The sequence below is a fragment of the Poecilia formosa genome, unplaced genomic scaffold, assembly GCF_000485575.1.
Source record: "Poecilia formosa unplaced genomic scaffold, Poecilia_formosa-5.1.2 Scaffold160, whole genome shotgun sequence".
NCBI classification, from domain to species: domain Eukaryota; kingdom Metazoa; phylum Chordata; class Actinopteri; order Cyprinodontiformes; family Poeciliidae; genus Poecilia; species Poecilia formosa.
The window spans coordinates 1,390,004-1,403,641 of NW_006800099.1; the positions used below are offsets into that span (position 1 = coordinate 1,390,004).

The 13,638-nt window shown below is 39.1% G+C and overlaps 1 protein-coding gene across 2 annotated transcripts in view; it reads right to left on the minus strand.

Annotated features, from left to right (window-relative positions):
- Positions 1–13,638, minus strand: part of gna11b (guanine nucleotide binding protein (G protein), alpha 11b (Gq class)) — a 35,783-nt gene that overhangs the window by 14,979 nt on the left and 7,166 nt on the right. For both annotated transcript variants that reach the window (XM_007564569.2, XM_007564568.2), the window contains exons 2-3: positions 2,667–2,851; positions 261–415 (exon numbers count right to left, since the gene is read on the minus strand). In XM_007564569.2, coding sequence (XP_007564631.1) covers positions 261–415; positions 2,667–2,851 — 340 coding nt within the window. The remainder of the gene's footprint in view (positions 1–260; positions 416–2,666; positions 2,852–13,638) is intronic.

Sequence of the window (13,638 nt, forward strand, 5' to 3'; positions counted from 1 at the left end):
TTATGAAGAAGTCCAAACCAACCATGCTAGCATTGGCCTGGCTCATTGTAAGCACTTCTAGCTCTGCATGTAAAATCCTACACAGTTTTACAATTTTCAGCTCCTGTTGGGACAAAATGTGTCGCTGTCAAGAAAGACCAACACTGAAGCTTCCACAACATCACTGGTAAACAAGATGAACACAATCACAACACTGCACTTAAAGTGACTGAATTTTAAAGGATCAATGCACATTCACACAGAAAGATGAGCACACGTACTATTTAGTGGAATCGGAGAGCTGGTACTCTCTGCGACGGTCGTAGGCCTCCTGGATTCCCGGATCAGCCCACAGGCTTTTAATAGCTACGACATAGTGCTGATCAAACCCATTGATCTTCTCAATATCCACTTCCTTCACAAGCATGGCGTTGGCCTGGAAAGACGTGAGAACAAAGAGACTGGGATTAAAAGAGGACATTAAGAAATCAATCAAATTTTATTTGTATAGCACATTTGTATAGCACAGCAAGGCATTTCAAAGTGCTTTACATAATTAAAAACACAGAGTCATGTAACATTGAATAAACAGTAAGAAAGAGAAAGATAAAATAAATAAATAATAAATAAAAGTTAAATAAATAAATAAAAAATATAGATAAAAATATTAAAACCCGCACACCTTTTAACCAGAGGGGGACGGCACCCGCACCCATCAACAGAGTAAATAAAAAAGTCTGACAAAACTATTTTAATAAATTTGAACTGAAGTTTTGATAAATGAAACATTGCTCCTACACATTTTTCATTTAAAAGTCCCATATCTTTCCGGTTTAGAGACACAAATTATTCAGTTTTTTGACGCAATGGACACTTGAGGACAAGTATTCTGTTTTTTGTCCGCAAATGGTTGACTTTGAACTCTTACAGGGCTACTTCACCTTTTTGTGACATCTAAACACACTTGGATCATTTAAAATACATAAAACTTGGGACCCTTTTAAATCCAATACAAGGACTGGGGTTTCAAAACCAAAAAAGAAAAGAAAAGAAACAAAGAAAGCTTGCAATGTTTTTTTAAGAGTGCATAAAATAAATTTGTAAAAATAAGATATGCATCTTGAAATACTAAAAATGGAAATGAAGTCTCAAAAATTTTACTTTTCTATATGCTCAGTTTTTTTTTCTTTTAATTATGCAGACATGAAAAATGACAAAATCCAATTCCACACATTTCAAGACTGCGTAGGAACTGCTGATAAAGCCTTCCTCACTGTCTGCCTGGACCAAGCAGGAAAAATCTAACCACCCACCAGGTCTATGTCCTCCAAATATATTTTCGCCAGACAGATTTTAGCATAACTTTCGGTGCCAGAAGTTGATTCAAGGTAAGACCTAAAACACGCCGTCTACCCACGCAGATTGCATTCAGAAAAAAAAAATGCTAGTTGATTGAGTTTTAAATAAAAGGTCTGTCGCTGTGAGGACATTTTGTAAGGGTTTTAAATAATAAAAAGTAAATTTTTATATATATATAGCAACGGGAAAACCCGTTGAAGTACAACTCAAAACCACATTTTCTCTCTCTCTGTATCACGTACTCATTGCGTGTAGCTTCACTGATGTACTGCATCACTAGCACGCTGTTTCTTACTCTGCAGACGCGGAGTCAGAATGTCTGGGATGATGAGCGCCCCCTGCCATGAGGCAGAAGAACTGCCTGCCTCACCTCGAGTGTTCTCTTCCGTTTCTGATCGCTCCTCAGCACACGAAACAGGGTACACAGTTGGTGACAACACCGTACATTATACAGATAAGCTAAATGATGGGAAATTATTTTATATATTAAAAGTTTTTTTAACCATTTTATTGGCGACGTATAGACAGAAGGAAGAGGCTCTCATCCAGTTAGCGAGAGGTTGCGCAATCCAAGGTGAGGCTCCAGCTAGCTGCTGCTAAACACTTGATAGTACAAAGCACAGAATGAAAATAGTAATCTAAATTATCTTATATTATTCTTCCATGATGACAGGCTCTACCTCCCAGGACCGCAAGTCAAGTTCCTTGACAATATCAAAAGAACAAAGAAATTTCTATTACATTTCTTATTCTTATCCATTAAAAAAAATAAATAAAATAAATCCATAGACTATTTTATTCTGTAAATAAAATTAAATATGTTTTACTTATAGAATAAAATGGGATGCAAATCCTATTTAATCCTATAAATAAAACATATTGAATAAATCCTATTTATTTTATTAATAAAAAATACAATAAAAATATCCTTTATTGTCCCATAATGGCAAAATTGATGTAATGCACACATATTCAAACCATGATAAAAACAAGCCATAAAAACAAAAATACTTTTTTCTTTAGTATTAAAGACCAAATTATTTAGATTCCTCTTATCCAGTGGAAACAAAAAACAAAACAAACAAACAAAAAAAAAATCAGGCAGTTGTTTGCACTACTCTAAAGAAATAAAATATATTTGGAAAAAAAAGCTACTCTTCTTTCCTCAATGTACAAAATCAAAACAGACTTTTTGCATCCATTTTTCCAGCAGTAGAATGCCGTCTCTAAGATGGCAGACAATACATTTTTTCTTAAACATGAAAGTAATTAAAGGAAATAACCAAACATTGAGATTTTCCCGTCGTTTCCTGCGGGCCAGCATTTACCCGGTTCTGTTCATATTTGTACGGGATCTTGAGGTTCTCGGTGGCGCGGATCATGGCCTGCATGGAGGTGAAGATGTTTTGGTAAACAAGCCGGATGAAGCCCCGCTTGTCTTCATCCGAGTAGCCGGCTCCGTGGATGATCCTCATCTGCTTGATGAAGGTGCTCTTGCCACTTTCTCCCGTACCTGAACACAACAGGCAACAAAACAAAGACAAAGAGCAAAGTTACAAGGGAGGCATGAAAAGGGCCAGAAATGAAAGCAGAGACGGAAGTGAACTGGTTTCTCTAGAAACGCAACCAATTATTTCAGAATTCCAGTCAATTTACACAATTAAAGAGTTAATTGTTAAAATATTTTGTTTAATGGACACTAAAGAGCAGTTGAGATAATCTATATTACAACATCAACTCTCCACATAATCTGCACTCACCAGTTTAAAAAAAAGGAAGGTTCTGTTTGATTTGGATCAAATTTCCAACATCTATTGTTTGATGGGTCAGAAATTTAAAGTCTTTTTTTTTTCCCCAGCATTTCTTCCTTCACCCTGGCCAAGTAGTTCAGTTTCTCATACAGTGTGAAGAGTCCAGAGGGAAATGTAATGTCATGCCAGATCCTCACACAGACCCATTCAAATCAATTAGAAAATTGTTGAAAAGTTGATTTCAGTTACTCAATTCTCAAAGTAAAACACGTTTTATTGATTACACACGGACTGATGTTTGCAGGCTTTTTATTTCTATTGATTAAATCGATTGTCAACTTGTGTCTAATAAAAACAATATTAGAATACGACTGTAGTCCAATTAAAAAAGTGTGTGTTTAATGCATGATTATTTTCATCTTAATTTGACAAACAAGGTTCATCGGAACACATATTTTATTTAAGAATGACTTTTAACCTATGAGATATTCAGAAATGTGAATAATTTTGATCTCAGCTATACAACTGTCATTTTCTCACTGGGACATAAAATATATTTATCTACTTCAGCACTGCAGACATGACGTTATTAGAACATCAAACGTTTTGTAGAGGCGCTGCTATTGCCGCAATCTGTTGCACGAAGGAAGGCGTGGGCCAGCTACCAGTGGCAAGGTCCAACAGAGTTTTTTAATAAGTTACAGTTTCAAAACCACTAAAATATTCCATCAGATGATATCTACAGTTCAAAATCCTTTCAAAGAGATACCAGAAGCAGTGCCGGAGATCTCCGGCTGTTGGCATAAAATAGCGCAAAGCTTCCCGTCCTGGTCGCTGAAAGAAGGAAATTCATTTTTATTTGCTTGTGTGAGAGAAAAAAATTCAACTGTAAATACTTCAGGGTGTTAAAAAAAAAAACAAGTGAAAGAGAATATGGTGGTGGCAGCATCATGGTGTGGGTCATTATTGGTCACTTTATTTTCATTGAGCAATTAGCAGCATGTGTTTTAGCTAGCCAACAGCTTAATCTATATTTTATCTTTGTATCAAACAATAACAGTCAATATATACATATGATGTTATTACGGCAGCAATAAAACTATTTGTTGCTATTCTGTTCACTTGTACCAAAAAGATACTCGGTGAACGGCACAAATGGGCAGCAACAAATAGAGTCTTCTTTAAAATGTCCAACCTTAGTTTTTAGGAAATTCCTTCTTTTAAATGCCAAGTTGATTAATCCGGTCATGATGACAAATATGTCAAAGCACCCTTGTCTGATGTCAGGAAGTAGCCCTACAGTTTGGTAAGTGACCAAATTAAAAAATACTTCTAGGAAGAAGGCATGAGTGGAAACAGAGAGCTAACTGGATTATGATAATTAAGACAGCTAGCCTCATTTCCTGGATCCAACACTGAGCTACCGCTGCCTAAAAAGGTGACAGCAGAGGTTGCATTTCTTGAATAATCTCTCCTAAAATCTGCATTCTTATCGACCATATCTAGTTGTAAACCAAACGAGTGGAGATTTGCTTTTTTTCCTAGAAAAATGAGTTTAAGCTGTTCAAGATTTAACAGCCCCCATACTCTACATTCTGCCTGGAAACGCCACCCGGGGGCCATTTAAATAATACAAATAATGAAGAAGAAAAAAAGTCAAGCTAATGGCATTTCAGTCCTTACTGAGATCAGAAAGGTTCCAGCACTTCCACAATATCTGCAAAACTGAGAGAAGACAAGGTTGGGGGAAAAACACACACACACACACACACACACACGCACGCACACACACCTCACCACCACCTACATTCAAGGTTTTTGAAGAGCAGCCATATTTCTGTTACTATAGCAACCCCTCCTCTGTCTTCCTCGCTTTTTCGTTCCTGCTTTTTTTTGCTTCTTTTTTTAAACCCCTCCCATCCGCCCCTACTCTCTCCTCTCTTTCGTTGCAGACAGCAAATATAACCGAGAGCCCCTCAGGCTCGCTCTGTGCTCTTCATCTTCTGGTGCACCACAGAGAACAAGAAGAAGAAGAAGAAGAAGAATAGGCCCGAGTTACAATCCAATGAGACGTTAAGAGGAGGGGAGGGCAGGAGAGGGGCGGCACCGAGGTCAGCGGTATCCATGTTCGCGCAAGAATACGTACTTTCTATCTCCTCCAACTCAAAGTTGGGCCTTCGAGTCCCTCTCTGTAGCAGCAAGTGACTCCTCCTCCTCCTCCTTCTCCAACAATCAATGCACGGCAGTAAAGGCTAACCACTGACATTAATTAGTACTGCAAACCAAACATGGAGAAGAAAAAAAAGAAAAAAAAAAAAAGTCAAATACAGAGTGCGGCACTGGCTGCATCCTGCTTCTGCAGACGAGCAACAAGATCACTCCTCAACTTACTGTCTGATTTATTTCTCGTGACCCCGTCACAAGATCTCCCTCCGCGGCGTACTCGTAACCGCCGTGTCCCCCTTTGACCAGAGAGCACACTGCGCGCCTCTGTCTTCCCGGTTTCCTCCCCACGCCGCGCCAGCCGCAATCACTTCCACGCCCTTACCAACTCGCTGCCCTTACAAATCCACACCACCACCCCCCACCCCCCAACAACCTCCTGCTCCATTTCATCTCAACCCCTCCTAGCCTCCCCGAGGCAAGAAATATGCCTCTCCATTCTCATCCCTCTCTGTCAAGAATTTTGGATATTCATAACTAGAATCAATCCATTCTTTTTTGGTAATGACCCAGAAAAAGGAGGTCACCTTTTAATAGCTCAAACACTACTTTGGCTTGATAACGCCTTCTGTTCCGAGCAGCCAGGAGTGTGAGGGAAGAGAGGAAAAAAAAAAAAAGGAGAGAGAGCTGAGATTATGTCCCAATGCAACAGTGCAAGGTACATAGCACAGCCCACACACCATCACCAGTCTTTTGTGGAGCTACAGCGTTTCCTGAATCACACAGACGTGGACGAAAGTAAAAGTTTCCATTATCATTCGCTACAAGTACCCAAATGTCAAGGAGTTGGTCAAAGAAGAACTGCATTACAGTAATCCATGATGGAGCAGGTTCTGGACCCCTGGTTTTCATAAGTCTTTACATAACTACGGGTGTCATTTTTGAGTAATACCCAGTAGAACTCGCACAGTGGTATTAAATACGGCGGTTTTAGATGAGTTGATGTCTGGAGAAACTTTTTTTTACCTCACACACACACACACACACACACCTCAGATACTACGGGCGTGATGTTTAGGCCCGAGGCAGATTCTGGTACCAAGGAATACAGATCAGTTAACCCACTAAATGTTTTCATCGTACCATTCCTAAGCTTTAAAGTCCATCTAATGAGAGGCTTTTCTGGCTGCATCAACCAGAGGTAGGTTGTTGAATGCTTTGCGTGGCTATCGATTAAAAAATTGCATAAACATTATATGGCAACCTTGGTGGTTAATGCAACTCCACATTTAAAAAATAAAATAAAAACAAAGGTGTAATTTTTACTGATGGGCCTTTCAAAAAAGACAGAATGTTAATTTTATGCTTTAGATTTACTTTATCTAAATATTGTGTGTGTGTGGGAGGGGGGGGGGGGGGTTTTTGTAAGTTTAATTAAAAAAATAATCATTTCTAAGCCTGAAAAAGTTTTCTAAAAATTGTGATTTAATTGGTTACAGCTTCTTCGGTTTTCACACCATGACTGTCTTGTTCTCAACGGCAGCAATAGCAGCCAAATTACTTTTTTTCTTTTTAATGAAGAGGAAAAATGTGAATGTCAATACCAAATCAGGCTAAATTTTTCCTGTTCGAGGTCGGAAAGGATTGTCAAATCATTTCAACAATTAGCCAGCAACACAGGTCCATCTAACACAGAACCAGTTTAATAAGAGAGATTCTGGATTGGCTACTTAACAACCACCAGTCGCCCAAAGTTGAACTGTAGTCAATCTGCAGTCTTTTAGGCATTTTATTTATTTTTCTTTTCTTATAAATAGGCTCTAGTGGCCTTTATTTGACAGTTGTCAGACAAGAAGTCAAAGGTCATCGGGCCAGGACTAGAACTGCTTCTATGATGGCCTCCGTATATGGGTTGCGTTCTCTACCAGAAGATGCTCTACAAGCCCACAAAGCAAAAAAGAGAAAAGAAAAATTTACTTTTCTGTAAATTTGAAGTCATGTCTAAAGAAAAATATAGGCAGGGATCAACTGCGACTGATTTTAACCATTTCATTTTAATGCAAAGTGAGTACTACTCCAATAAGTTAGTAGTTTTAAGAATGGAACTATAATTACACAGTTCTCTCATATGGCACAGCAACTGGATAATCCCACATAAGACAGATTTCATAGATGAGAGTTAACATCACGCGACCTCATTACATCCTTACAACTCTTCTCCGCTGCTTACCTGGCGCCTGCCTGCAATACCTGCCAACTCTCTCTATGCACCAAAGATTATCATGGGAAACCCGCATGCAAATACACACACAGATATAATACCCCACATTCAGCAGTGGTGGCTTATCGCAGGTTATGAACTGTCCACTCAGCAGGACACATGACAATTCAATCTCAGCGAGGCAAACGGATTTGCATCGACACGGCATCGAGGTGAAAGTGCTACCAAACCTCGAAACTGGGCTTGAGCACGTGTTGGCATTTCTGTCAGCACCCTGGAAAAATCACCATGTGAGTCAGAGGAAGAAGAGGGCTGACCAAAACGCAGCGTGGGTCCCGATCTTTACGCCATTGAGGAAAGTGGCCTCTTTACGGCACACAAAGAGAGGAGTCTGAGCCAAGACGGCCTGAAGCCCCACAAGACACCACCTGCCTGGCTAAATGTACCACACACAGGCTCTGAGGTCAACCTCAAGGCATGGATGTTACCTCCGCTGTGATGGCCCACTTCTCCTCAGTCATGACCCAGGCCATCCCAGGCCGCACCAAAAACAACAAACCTGCACACGTAGAGACGCAGAAAAAGAACCGTCGCCGCTTGTCGTCAGAGTCTGGATGTGCTGCTTTGTGCAGACGGCTCTGCAGCTGCTGAGAGGCCTGCACGCGCGCGTGCGTGTGTGTGTGTGGGTGGGTGTCGGAACTGTAAATCGAAGATGCATGCTGGAGCTTGTGCCACACACAAACACACGCATCGCAAGCTAACACACTTGGATTGAATCACCTCAGGATCGTCTTGTCTGTCGAGCGAGCGAGTGTCGTTCTAGTCAAGTGGGAGTGGGTGAGCAAAACCAGGATTCAGAGGGCGCAGCAGCGGTGTGTTTAACCTGCGTACCTTGTTAGGGGCATGAATTGCTCAAATTATTAAAAGGAAAAGCAAACTTGGGGTTCAAAATAGGGGTGGGCATTTACCGTATCGTTTATTGGGATAAATTTCTTGTCATGATCTTATTTCGATTTTAAATTCCTATCAATAAAGTTGAGGAAACCTCCAAAACTGTCCTTTTTTGATGTGATTGTTAGCTTTACTATTTTCTTCACTGCTTGTTCAACAAAAGAAACAACAGACATCAATAAAATTTAAAATATTAAATGCAGCTGGTGTGACTGGTGTCGCATAAAGAAGTGCGTCATAAACGGGTTTTTCAAAAGCAGCATTTGTGTTTGTGGGGTATGATACAGATACCTAAAAAAAGCAGTAATAAATAGTTCTTTTCGTCACTTTTATCATTATCACAATAGCACCAGAATGTATCGCGACTACTCTTTAAGTCCATATCGCCCGTCCCTAGAGCAAAACCAGAAAAGAGATGAATCTGCATGTCACCTGATTGGAGCATACCTGGACGAACATGTCTGCTTGTGCAAACCTGACTAATATTTCTAAGTTGTGATGGGAAGCGATAAACTTTGCAAGAAGCCACTGAACGACAGAGAGAGATGTGAAATTCAACTCCAGCTTTAGCATGCCGAATTTGATCCTCTCATGCGCCTGTAGATGGTTTTCAAACCACAAAGCAAAAAGCAACAGAAAAACAAACCCATACACAGTCAGGCATACAAATATGTCGTCTTGGAAAAGTATTCACACCCATTAACTTTTCCAAATTTAGTCGCATTACAAGCACCAATTATTAGCTGATCTGTCAAGACCTGAGAGGTCAACTAGAGAACGTTAGCAAACGATCAACATCATGAAGAACATCGAACCCGACAGACACGTCAGGGGAAAAGTTGTGGAGAAGATTTTAAAAAAAACAAAAAAAACCCACAAAGGTCAATATCCTGAGTTTTGCCAAAAGTCACTGCTTAGATGGCAAAATCTCAACTTTTACATTCAAACTCCACAGATCCATTCTTTAGGAATTTTGGCAAGAGGAAAGCTATTGCTGAAAGAAAGCCAATAGTCCCATATGAAGTTTTCCACAAGAAAATTGGTGTTAAACATTTTTTTCCACAGTGGAAGATGGTATTGGCAGTATCATGCTGTGGTAACATAATACCAGAAAGCTGGTCAGAGGTAATTGGAAGATGGATGCATCCAAAAGAAGACAAAATGCAAAAAAAAAAAGAACATTTACATAAAAAAATATACAGATATTTTTCTCATTTGACTCTAAACTTCAGTAGGTCTATTTATTTTCTATCACTATTTAGAACAAGTTGAGCTAACAACTCAACAAACACAATATGTGAAAAAAAGTTCAATGTTCACAGCAAAAGATGCAACTAAATTCAACAAACTTAGATTTAGATTTGTGGACTTCCAGTGCAGCAATATTCCACTATGCACAGTCAGTGTTGTAAAGGCCATGATGCTTTTTTACGCCTTTTCATTAAAGTAATGATTTATTTTTTTTAATTGGGAAAACAAAAAATGGCTGCTGCTGCACTTGGTTGAAGATTAAAGTGACAAGAAGTTTAGTTTTGATTTAAAAAATGAGACAGACATCCTTCTAAATTAAAAAAAACTATGTAAAGGTAGAATCAATTTTTAAAAATACCCATTTTTCCCCCCCAGATTATTAAAAGAAACTGCAATGTTGCAATAAATGTATAGCCTGTTCATAACCAATGGAAAAATCTTTGGCTTTAAACCAGTTAAACCAGTTTTCTAACAGAGCAGCTTTATGCATTTTTCCATTTTTCTTATCTTTAGCCAACTCTACAGATTCTGTCAGATCCAAGTTGGGACTCTGGATAGCCTGGTCCAAAACATAAATATCACTTCCAGTGAAAAATTAAACACCAAAATCACTTCTTAATAGGAGAATGACACAATCAGTTGGTGAGCTTACTTTGAAAACACTTTCAGGATCTTTACAGACACATTTATTCACCCACTTATGCCAATTATCTCTCTATAGCATAGAGCTAGTTCTGACCATGTAAAGAGCTCTGCAATACCCAACCATGTGCAAGGCTCCAGATCTACTGGCATTAGCAGCTCTACACACACACACACACACACAGAGAGAGCAGAAGAGTTAGAACATCCCCCCTTTGCCATATATGATCAAAATAAGACCACTTGGCAAGAGTAGCGAGTTCAGAAAAAACAAAGTCAGCCTACAATCTGATCCTCTTCCTGGTTCAACCAGACTGAAACACATTTTAACCAAGGTAACAACGAGGATCACATGCAACAATAAAAACAGAGCATTAAAATATGTCATCTGAGTCAATGTTTGAGCAATGCGGCACACTTTTAAGCCTTTGATCACAAAACATCCCTTTCTAGCAGCATCCATGTTTAAATGTAATACGCTGCAGCTAACATCGACTCACTAATGGAGCTTTACGAGAAGCCTAACCTCAAAAGGTTTTTGCCCAAGCATCTCACCTTCCTGACAGCTCCAGCAGTCCATCTACCCAAGGCAGCAAAGGCCGCAGTTTCTGGCTCGCTGTGTTTTGACCAAGTAGAGGCAAATTACTGCTCTGTGGAGCGGGATTTTGTCAGTATGGCCTGATATGGCACTCCATGACAAGCAGCCAGACTGCGGGCACTGCTTTACTCGAGACAGAGATGATATCTCAATATACGTGGCTACAATGTGTTGTTAGCTTAGAAAATACATAAGGAATCCGTCAGCTCTGAAAAAAATGTTTTAACCTTTAGAGACGAAAGTATGTCAAAGGATTTTCAGTCTTGTGCCCCGAGGTAAAAGTTAGCAATGCGCAACTTAAATTTTTTGAGTACTTACTGGTTGTGTAAAATAAGAAAAATAGAAAGACTGAAGTGGATCAAGCTTTTTGTTTGTGTCGATTCCACGACTTGGTAGCAAACTCCATTCCTCACATTTCGTAAACGTCCAACTTGACAAAACCTGCTGGTTACTAGAATCGGCCGATTTTCAGTTCGACTGGTTAGCCAGATGGAAACTCAAAAATCAGATCTTTTTTCTGATCAGTAAATGCACCACAACTAGACACAACTTTAGGCATTTGAAAACTAGGTCAGTGTTCACAACTTGTGAAGCTTGGTTTACTCGCTAATAAGTAAACCAAGCTAAAATGATTATAGAGGAAAATAATTGTGTCACTGAGATTGGGACTTAATTCACCTTTAAGTTACAGAAAGAAGAGAAAAAGAAACTTTCGACTTGACTTAGACTCCAGTCTTTTAAACAATCTTATTATCTTAAGTTAAATGGAGGGGAAACAAGCTAGTGAACTACACAGGCAGGCAACATGCTGCAAATGTTTCTTTGTTGTTGTTTTTTTCTTAACACAATGAAAAGGTGCGCTTGATTTATCATCCAGTGTCATTCAAAGAACATGGACTATTAATGGCTCATAATTTGTCCATGTTAGCTTTAGCTTCACACTACTGATGTCATCAATACTGCCCACAATAAATACTATTAAATGACTCCATGCGATTTCAGAATAATATTAACAAAACATAATTCAGACAAATTATTTTCCTGTTGTTAAGACGACTGAATCACCACACGGATACTTCCTGCTCATCAAAATAAAAGCTCTTTTTATTAAGTGGGATCATAAATTGAATGTTTCACCTCAATTAGTTAAGTTGCTATTTTTAGTGTACCATAATGTTTAATGATAAAACTTGATAGATTTTACTTATAATTTGCATAATAATATGAAGCAGCTATTTTGTTTGCCGAATTGTAGAAATAATTCTTAAATGTTAAAGTGTTAAATTACATGCAAAGAAGCGGTGCAGGTCTGCATTGCAGCGCTGTAGGTAAATTACATGGATTTCTGAAATTAGAAATTGTCTCTAATTTACAAAAGAACTACTAGTAATTTCTCTGCTTTGTTTCAAAACAGTAAAACACTGCTTTAAAAGTTTTACAAAACCTGTCGAAATTAGAAGCTGGCTGTTAATCTCTGATTTGTGCATTTCTAATTGGGTCAAAATCTGAACTACTTCTGAAGTCAGACCTGTATTTAATACACAACAGACAGTTTAAAAAGGTTTGATATTTAGGAAACTTTTGTTTTAGTTTCAAAAATACAAATCATTTCCAATGTTTCCCTATATAAAAAAATGTTATGTCGTCTTATCTGAATCTAGTAATCACTAATCATTTTATTAAACCCTTTTTTAACACTTTAATAAGTTAATAAAACTCCATTAACAGTTTCAGCCTACAAAATAAGGTCCAAAATAGACTCCCCTCCATTTTGATGTACTAAAGTCAACAAGGCGTATCCAGAACTGAAGTACTTATTCATTTACGGCCACCGATTTTGTAATAGCATATGAATTATCAGCAAATAAGTACTTATTAACAATTTTAGCTTTATCCAGTCATTAATAAATTAAATTATTGTGCAAGTGCTACTGCAGTCAGCTGTAACACATTATGTACAAACTGTGCATACTTAACTAGATTAAGCTGTCGGGGAACATTCTTGCAAGATCAGCTGAAATGAACAACAAACTGTATCTCCTGTACATGTGCTGAATTTGCTGAGCAGTGCAAACACAGAAAACCTCAATATTTACCCAAGAAGGCGATTGTTATCAATGTTCAACTCCAGTACAGTCGAGCACACCTGACGGCGGCTCTGTGGCTCGGTACAGCAAGTCTAAAGCGGAAGGGGTCACCGGTCTCATTTCCCTTGGGCAAGACGCCGAAACCCAATCGATCCGGCGGTCAGGGCAGCGTCTTGAAGGGTGGGCGCTGACAACCGAAGTAGTCTTCAGAGCAGCTTCGCAGCTCTGAAGAACTATAAACATCGTCTCAGTGCGGCACATGTGGTTAAACACTCGGAAACAGACATTGTCCTGTCCTCTCCGTGCAGAAGGCGACTCACTGAGGGTTGAATAATGCCAGAGGGGGATAATAGGAGTCAGTGACATCTTAAAGTCTGAGCAGCAGATGTGTTTAACCAAGCCTATTAGAGCCCGAACTAATCCTGCCTTACACGTCCTTATCCAGGCATTCACCAACAAGACTTAAGTCACACTGAACGATCCACTTATGCCGTGACTAATTGCAGCTCTTGCTTGCTCTCTGCCTTTCACCCTGACACTTTGATAAATGTCTTCTATTGCCTGTCATCAAAACCAGGGTTCATTCGGAGACACGGGCAGAGACCAAAGCACAACACCGGAGAAAGAAAGTCATAC